General features: G+C 43.3%; 1 protein-coding gene across 1 annotated transcript; it reads right to left on the reverse strand.

Moving 5' to 3' along the window:
- Window positions 1–1,137: 1,137 nt before the first annotated feature.
- LOC121459028 (growth/differentiation factor 8) lies at window positions 1,138–6,505 on the reverse strand. The gene is made up of 3 exons (XM_041668514.1): window positions 6,130–6,505; window positions 4,055–4,428; window positions 1,138–2,029 (listed from the first exon to the last, which is right to left on the reverse strand). Exons 1-3 carry the CDS (start codon window positions 6,503–6,505, stop codon window positions 1,649–1,651), a joined length of 1,131 nt encoding a protein of 376 aa, XP_041524448.1. The 3' UTR covers window positions 1,138–1,648.
- Between the last annotated feature and the right edge of the window lie 2,800 nt (window positions 6,506–9,305).

Raw genomic sequence — 9,305 nt, forward strand, 5'->3', positions numbered from 1 at the left:
GATTTTAGGTCAAGATAGAGAGAAATAAAACAGAAGATACTATTCTGCTTTTGTATGTATAAAATGAAATATGTCTTAAGTTCCTAAATCAAACTTTTGTGTTAAGTCATTAAACCTCAATAATAAGGTAAAAAATTCAAAAACCCACAATTAATCATTACAACACAAAACCGTGATGCCTTTCAAAGACGTGAAAACACTTTAATACACTTTATAGTCTCTACACATTTTATGAATAATTTCATTTAGCTTTAAGTACATTTGATCAACGAAATTCCAATTTACAAAATTGAAGTAAATAAATGCAGAAATATCTTCATTGTCAAACTATAAAATAAGAGTAGCTGTTCTTATTGAGATACCATTTTTGTTTTTCTTTAGCTATTGGAGTGAATCATTTTGGTATATTAAATAATGCTTATCATATTTAAAATAGTGGAGCATTGAGATTTGAATACAATGACAGGAATCCACTGAAATTTCACATTCATAGGTGAAATAGCCACCATGAATCCATAAGTGAATGTTGATATTGTAAAAAAATATAAAATGATTGTAATATAACCATCTAACCTTAGCATACGGACTTTTGAGACCACTATTGAATCTGCTAATTCTCTTTGAAATAGAAGCCATCACTTTTCTGTGATATGTGACATGTCTTTGTCCCTTAATAATTTGAAATTTCATTAGTGTAAAAATATACCAAAGTAAATAAAAAAAGGAGACGCTTATTTACAAAACAATGTTGTATACATATTATATAAATGCAATTGTTTCAGAGTCTTTTATACAATATTGATAGAATCAGTCATTTCCATGATTTTACCGCAAAACTTCGATGTGACGAAGGCAGACCGGGAGTTTGAATGCTTGCTAGAAATGAACACTAAGGCTGCCCTTTTAAGACAAAGTTTCTCCCACTGTGCTAGAGAATTGAAAGTTGACCTCTAAAAAAAGAAAAAAAAATCTTCTTTAAAGAAAATGTATCCCCACTCAGAGCTGCGTGGCAATGCGCTTGATATGGGAGAGCCGTATCTTACAGAGTGTGCTCTGTTTGAGGAACCTGTAGGAGCCATTCTGCCCATGGCTTTAGCGCCACTTCATGGGTTAGTAATACCATGTCCAATTAGAATAGGAATGGGAGCGTATGGAGAGGCCGCCATTCCAGTTCTGTGGAATCTTAGCATACCAAGGGTACGATACAAATAAACAGTGTACATGAATAACAACCCTGCGCTTCCCAACGGCTACATAACGATTTTTCCGTGAATATTAATTGAAACTGTTAGAAATAAGACTTTGCCTTTAAAGCATACCCCTTTAATTCGGCAGACCACAAGAAGCGCTGTGTTCTTGCCTGCCTCGATTGTAGTTGTGAGATCTATATACGTGAACAAAAATGCAATTTGATCTCCTCCTAGCTCAGAACCTCTGGAAATCATAAAATGTCCTATTATATGGTTTATTGGGATGGTTAAATGGCTACCATTGCAAACATTCTCTCTTCTAGTTCCTCCGCTGTAGCTTGTGCTTAAGTTACTATCGCATACTCAAGGCCTAGAGCCTGTGGTACATAATTTCACAGTTTCAAAATTGAGGGGGAAGACCTTCCATGGCTTAGGAAGCCCTGGACATACCGCGAAGCTCACGAGCACCCGCAGCGATCTACGACCATGGCTGGAATTTTCCCGTATATGATTTGTTCTTTGCCATTAAAATATAGCATATTAATAGGAGACATTTTTGTGGGTGTGCAGCAAGGGCCCGCTGAGCCCCGGGGGTTTGCTTGGTGCACAAGGTGAGTATGGGGATATTTTTGTAAAAACACAAATTCACACTCTCCGGAGCAGTAATTGGCTTTATATCTCTTGGGCGCAATGATCCAGTCCCATCCGAAGGCTTCAAAATCCACCGTGAGCGGGTAGCGGCAGCAGCGGGACTCGGTGGAGTGTTCGTCACAATCAAGACCGAAGTCTCGTCGGGACCTTTTGGGCGTGTCCGTTACTTTGACCTCTAAGAAGGGATTCTGTGTGAAAAGGAAAAGAGCAATCGTGTTAACAGAGCCGGGTATCCTTCCTGCCTTAGAAGCCGTCGTATGAAGGAGCGTCATAGAACAACAGCCAACAAACACTTCCCTGTGGTCAGTTCACGCTACGCCTGTTAAACCTTTGCTTCTTTTGGTATTATTATCAGACACAAGAGCAGATAATAGCGTAAGAGAGGCTTTGAAATGTGTGCATAAGGCAAGAGAAAGGCGGGAGGGATGAACGCCGCCCCCGGCACTGTGGATTACTATCAGCTGCTCGTGTCTGAGGACTCTTGGAGGGACACGTACCCATCTAGTCTCTCTTCCTAGGTTTTTGCTCAAAGAAATGGGTCTATTAAAGTCAGAACAAAATAGCTACCTCTGGGTATGAATGTGGCTTGGTGGAAAGAGGGTTCACCTCTCATGTGCAAGGTCCTGGGTTCAATCCCAGGACCACAGCAGAAGGCGGCAGAGGAGGAAGGGGAGAAGACTTTGCTTACTCTATGACAGCCTCGATTTTCTACTGCATTTGAGACCATTTCCCTTGAGAGGGAGAACTCTAAGGAATAGCATGTTAGCCACCTTTTAAATAATGAAGGCCTAACCCATTAGAAACCTTGATAATTAAAATACTATCTTTGAAAGAGAACATTCTTAAACAGCTGATAGCAATTTCCTCTTGTATCACGAAACTAGGCCTGCGTGCTGTCAAAGAGGGTGTCATTTGGGGAATGGAGCATTTCAGAAGCACATACAAAGAAAATAGGTCCTCTAGGAAACTGCAGTACTTCAAACAATGTGCTTTGCTCCCAACAGACCTAGTTTCTGGACCACACATCCCCAAGCTCAATCAAAGGATTAAAAAGATGTCTATTGCTTCGAAGTATAGCATTCTGATGTAAATTCTGACAGTGGATGAAAATCAAAATACGTTCACATCGAGGTTTTGAACGCAGAAGTAAATAAAAGCCCCAGTAAGACCTAAAAATGACTTGGGTTTAAGTGGGTATTGAGCCGGGTGGTGGTGGCGCACACCTTTAATCCCAGCACTTGGGAGGCAAAGGCAGATGGATCTCTGTGAGTTCGAGGCCAGCCTGGTCTACAGGAGCTAGTTCCAGGACAGGAACCAAAAAGCTACGGAGAAACCCTATCTTGAAAAAAAAAAAGTGGGTATTGAAATGCTTTTATTCATTTTCATAGTGTATGAAGTATTCTCATATCACCAACTTGCTACTTAGTTAGTCGGCAGTCCCTGTGTAAATTACTGTACAAGGATGCTGAAGTAGTTTGGAAATAAACTAGGAGGCAGAGGCTGTCTGGGTTGGAAATCAGTGTTACTGGCAGCCACTGAACATATTTATTAGGGGATGATGAGCAGAATATATTTAATTAAGCCGGGCGGTGGTGGCGCACGCCTTTAATCCCAGCACTCGGGAGGCAGAGGCAGGCGGATCTCTGTGAGTTCGAGGCCAGCCTGGTCTACAAGAGCTAGTTCCAGGACAGGAACCAAAAGCTACGGAGAAACCCTGTCTCGAAAAATATTAAATATATATATATATATTTAATTAAGTATGTCTATACTTATAAAGGTATTGTAATTAGAATTTTAATATTTTTTACCTTATATAAAAAGCCAGCATTTTTCAATGGATTGAGAAGCAAAAAAAAAAAATGGAAAAGGGAAAAAGTTTTAATTTAATTCTAGATTCTGCAGAGTTATGTTGTGATGTCATAAGTTTATGCATATGGTATGTAGCCCACAATGAAAAGGGCATTACATCCCATTCCCAATAAGGAATGCGTGAAATTATGAACTGTGATGCAACTGTTTTTCAGTCTTCATGGAGAGCTTCACAGGACATGTGACTGGCACCTACTCTCTTGGGCACAGACCTAGTTGGTGTAAGATGATTTTGGCTGCCTTATGCACAGAGAAAATCACAGTTATCTTTCCCCTATTATCTTTCATATAAGGACTACAAGTACAGCGTGTTGTTAAGAGCATTGCTTTCAGTTATCACTCACCAGCCCGTCTTCCCCTGGTCCTGGGAAGGTTACAGCCAGATCTTGCCCATTCTCATCCAAAGCTTTGAGTTCAATGCCTAAGTTGGATTCAGGCTGTTTGAGCCAGTTTTGCAACACTGTCTTCACATCAATACTCTGCCAAATACCAGCGCCTGGGCTCATGTCGAGTTTCAGAGATCGGATTCCAGTGTACCTCGTACCGTCTTTCATGGGTTTGATGAGTCTCAGGATCTGCACAAACACTGTCGTGGGGGTCTTCACGGGTCTCAGATGGATCCACAGCTGGGCTTTCACTACTTTGTTGTACTGGATTTTAGAGCTAAATTTAAAAAAGCAACATTTGGGTTTTCCATCCACTTGCATTAGAAAATCAGCTACAAATGAACAAGAAAAGAATGGTTGACATTAGGTCCCATGAAAACATAAATAAAAAAAATCACTCCTTAACAATAGATGTTGGGATAATGTGTACAGATGTGGCCTTCCAAAATAAAACACGAGGTGGAACTTCATTCATGACTCCTAAGAACTGTCAGGGAAAATAATTGTTCTAGCTCTTCAGATTTTTCTTAGATAGCTTATATTATCACGAATATATTCCCTTCTATAGAACTAGGGGCTGAGGGATATTTTGTGGAAGAATGAACGGTAAGTAGATGATGATTCAGAGAACAAGAGACAGCGTGGAGGAACATCCACTTAGAATTCTTTGGGAATCTGAGCAGTTATGCTCACTGAACAGCTGTACCAGTCACTCTGGGGGAAGGAACCCTTCCCCCAGGCCTCAATTACCTGGGGAACGAGACACAGGGAGCAATTTAACTGAGCCTCAGAAATGACAGACAATATCGTACATCTGCGACACTCGGGCTCTGGAATAGCCTTTCAAAGGAACGACACGAAAACTCAGAAGTCATGCTCACGCTATCTCCAAAGCCAGAAGGCAGTGGCCCTGGAGCCAGACTTTCACTGCAAGCGAAAGTTCAGCCTTCGCAATCCCTTCTCTTCTGGGCGTGCAAACAAGGGAGGCCTTCTGCTGAACGGTTGGACCCAAGAGTCATAAATGAAGATTGTTTGTTATAGCATAACCTAAGTACTTAGTGAAAGGCTGGTTTGAGAGCAGGTCGTGTCTGCTTGGAAGTGCTTAAAGCGCGGTGTTAAAGCCAGATCTCAGACACATGGCACGGCACTCTGGCGTGTCCTCCAGCTCCCTCAAGCCACCTGTCTTCATTTTGAGAGAAGGGAGAAGGGGGACTGCCTGAAATGGGCTAGCTCCCAGAAGCAGTGCTGTTCTTATAGGTAATAGTCCTTCCCCTCCTAAAGAATAAAACGTTTTAGAAGGCTATAGCCACTGCTCTGTGGAAGTACACAGCCCGGACACTCTCAGCCCAGGGCAGCACAAGCAGGCTTTTATAGCATAACCTCCCGATTACAACGCTCCTTTCCTGAGCGGTTTCTGATACTCGGTCCTGAGTATGATTTCGCCCCGTCTGCTTCATCGTTTCTCTCACTAATGCATTGGATGCTTGCCTTCCTTAACATTTCGTTGGAAAAGCTCTCACCATTAAATATTCTAATTTGTAGTTTCAAGTCCCAGACGTGTGGAACAGGATTCAAAGAAACACCCAGCAAATTTCTTTCTGTGGTGTTATCGGGGGAAGAAAACTAAGGTATGTTTTAGCCAAACAGATGCAATTGTAAATTCCATGTGAGTTTTAACATTGCTTACAGTAGCTCGCAGTCCTTGCCTCATGAGTGTTAGGCGCTGAGCACATAAACACACTCCACATTTTCCACATAAAATCACACACTATTAAAGCGGGGCCAGCACATTAACTTTGAGATATTTGGCACCGGAAGGAAACAAGCAAGGCAGATTTCCTTGTCAGTATGTTTCTCAGGAAATCTTGAAGGGTGGGGAGAAAATCTCTTTTCTCTCCTACTTACATACAAGCTAAAAGCCTGAAAATAGATCTGCTTCTCATAAACACTAGGGCAGCCGTCAGCGGAACCATTGGTCTACTCTCTCTCTCTCTCTCTCTCTCTCTCTCTCTCTCTCTCTCAGAGCTACTTACACGCTGTAGGCATAGTAATGATGGTCTCCGTGGTAGCGTGGTAATCGTCGTCTTCCAAAGCCCCATCGCTGCTGTCGTCCCTCTGCACATCATACTGATCAATCAGCTCCCGGAGCGGAGGAGCACGGGGCAGAAGTTGCCTAATAGCATCTTTGCTGATGTTAGGAGCCGTTTCCAGGCGGAGTTTACTGAGGATCTGGATTTTGATGGCTTCTATTCTGGAGTCCCTCGTGTTTTGTCTCCAGACGCACGCATTGCACAGCCCCTCTCGCTCCACACTCTCCTCCCGCTCGCTGCCCTCATTGAGATCCACTGGGCCAGCAGCAATCAACATGAAGAGGCAAATATATACATACATCTGCAGTTTTTGCACCATTTTAAAAGCAGCGCGGTCTTTTTTTTTTTTTTTTTTCTCCCCTTGCTCTGATTTCTTCCTTCTGCTTTTGAGTAATGCCAAGCAAGATCTTAGTGCCTGTCCGGTGTGAGAGACAACCTGCCACGCCAGTGAGTCCTGGATACTGTATTCCAAGTGGCTTTTTATATTCCGGCTTAGATGAGACAAGTGTCGTCAGGATCTATGATTGGTTCCTGCTCCACAATGAATCTCGCTGTCAGAGGTTAAAACCCTGTCTGTCACAAGTCACCGAGCAGTATTTTGTTACAGTCGAGGGGAAGCTGATTCATTTGACTGCTTCATAAATGAAATAAATCCCCATTTCGTGAAAGATATATGTGACATTTGATGAATTAAAGTTTGTGTAAGAATATAAACGGTAGTGAAAGCTTATTCATCTTTGTGAAACTCTTGCTGCCACTTGCATTAGTAAATCTGAGTTTACACTTCAGGTTTAAAATGCAAAATGTCAGTCTTTTGGAGAGTTGGCATGCTGTTTGTTAGTAAAGCAAATATTTGAGAGAAAATTGTATCAAGGGCTAAGCAATTAGAGAAGGAAAAAATAGGAAGAGTTGACCGAATTGAAGAAAAGCTAAGGTTTGTGAACCTGGTAGAAAAGTTGCATGGGTAATTTGAGAAGTTTGTTTTCATGGCTTATCTGTTAGTACGTTTTAAATCAGCCTCACTCCGCTATAGGGCACACGAACTTATTTTGATAGCTTAACGTCTTTTGCTACCATGAAAGCTGTGCTTGATTTCAGCTATTGCTCTTGTCTATCAAAAAGACACGAGCCAAATCCTAAGTGTTTCTTTGTTGCTTATTACCAGCGGGGATAATGTTAGCTGAGAGGCTGCGCTGCTTCGCGTAAGCAAAGAATGGATTTTTGTCAGTGGCCCAGAGCGTGATTACACTTTTTGACTCAGACCTCTAGGGCTGAAAGCAGCAGCCCGCAGCCTGTTCTCTATGAATTATGTCAGGTCCTGCGCGCACACAAAGAGAAAGTGGCAGGGAGAGGGTGCCCTTTGTTGTGCCCCCCCCCCCCACACACACAGTCATAGGTTAGCACCCCTTTTGCCCGCGGCTCATTTTGACCAGAGGGCAGACACCTGGCAGGGATCTGGGGCAGAGAATAGTGCTTTTTGTTCTCCGCATTTAAGTGGCCTCTATAGGGATCAAACTCTCACCCTTGGCTTTAGGAGCCACAAGATCTAACGGGGTGAGCTATGAAAGAGCTGAACGAACCAAACAGCAGGAACAGAGAACATTTCCAGGCCACAGCTTCCCTCCTCCTTGCGGGAAAACCGGGAGCAGTCTTCTGCGCTTTAACCCATTACTCCCCCCACCCCGAGCGAATACAGTGGCTCGTATCAAATATTTATTTTTTAGGTCACCTCCATTCTTGGGCACCCATTTACTGCCTCGGTGCACTAACATGCGACCCGTAGCTTGAAAAGTTAATGCGTTTCCCTCACGCGCTTAAGAGGCGTCTCATCTCTTGAGAGAAAAAAAAAAGTGACCCTCCATAATGCACTGGATTTGCCCATCATTAAAGATTAAGGAAAACCAGACGCCCTGGGGTGTTCAGGTCCTCTTTGTGCAAGACAATATTAGGGCAGGCCTATAAAGTTGAGGTCGCCTGGAGAAGTCGTTTCCGATGTAGAATTCCTCGTGGTGTTGTAATGATCACAACAAAGGCAGCTGTAGACCCCGAGTAAATCAGTCCCGCTTATAAACCTGCTTCAAACTGCAGTGCGCTTGCGAGCTCGGGCTGTGGAGTCAGACACACAAGTCGGAATCTCAATTTTGCAGTTTATAACTCGGTGACAAAGGTGGGGTGGCCAGTACTTAATTTCTCGTACGCTTCATTTCCTCGTAGAAATTCGAGGCATATAATCTAGCAATACGTTGCTAAGTGTAAGCCCTTCCTGCGGGAACTAATACCTGGAACTCTTGTTCCTTGTTCCCTGCCCGTTGCTGCAAACTCTCCTCAACGGCCCCACGTCAAGGCCAGGGATTGCGGTCTTACCTGCTATCTCGTTAGGCCCAGAAAGCAAGCCCAAGTACACGATTCAGCTTTTTTTTTTCTTACTAGCTAGAATAAAGCAAAGGTTGCCATTTACCACATAGTCGATTCTCATGATTTGTGGGTTCCATTTTTTTTTTTTTTTTTTTTTTTTTTTTTTGCAATTTGCCTACTCACTGACTTTATTTCTAAAACTCGAGGCTCCTGGAGCTTTCCACATTATTCTCTGCCATCCACTGAGCAGCAAAAATGCTAAGAGCAACGAGAGAGGGTTCCGCCAGCAGTACAGATTCCCAGCGGAGGCTGCGCGGGGCGGGCCCTGCGTCCTTCCTTCTGCTCTACCAAGTATCCAGCTTGTTAAGCTCCTTGACAACCACGTCGTCTACTTTCTTGGGCTTTTAGCTGTCCTTGCTGTCTGCTGCTTGTTGAACACAGCATTGAACGGGGTGCTGAAACCCGGGGCCCTTGAGCATCCTTGAGCACCGGAGGCTGAGGGGAGAGAAGGATGGAGGTTGCCAGGGGTCAGGCGGGAGTGGTCACTGCTGAAGAGTTAGAGCCGGGCAGTTTGGAAGAGGAGAACGTTCCGATAGATGGAATTGTCCAGGCTGAGCCGCATTCTGAGTACACAGAACTCCACTCAACTTAGGACTTTTCCATCTATAATTGACAACCTTTTTTTTTTAATGCTGTGATATGTCTCGTGTAAAGAACACGTTTCTTTTGAGAAAACAGACAAGTTAGAGAAATCCCAGGCCCGA

This window comes from Microtus oregoni, unplaced genomic scaffold (genome assembly GCF_018167655.1).
Source record: "Microtus oregoni isolate MIOR12 unplaced genomic scaffold, Mior012 000018F_ref0000195, whole genome shotgun sequence".
Lineage (NCBI taxonomy): Eukaryota > Metazoa > Chordata > Mammalia > Rodentia > Cricetidae > Microtus > Microtus oregoni.

Bases quoted from the DNA above. Each gene is read 5' to 3' on its own strand.
- LOC121459028 (XM_041668514.1), bottom strand. From the start codon at position 6,505: ATGGTGCAAAAACTGCAGATGTATGTATATATTTGCCTCTTCATGTTG. The intron at 4,429-6,129 runs GTAAGTAGCTCT...GTTCATTTGTAG, and splicing joins CATTACTATGCCTACAGCGT to CTGATTTTCTAATGCAAGTG. The intron at 2,030-4,054 runs GTGAGTGATAAC...CTTTTCACACAG, and splicing joins GACCAGGGGAAGACGGGCTG to AATCCCTTCTTAGAGGTCAA.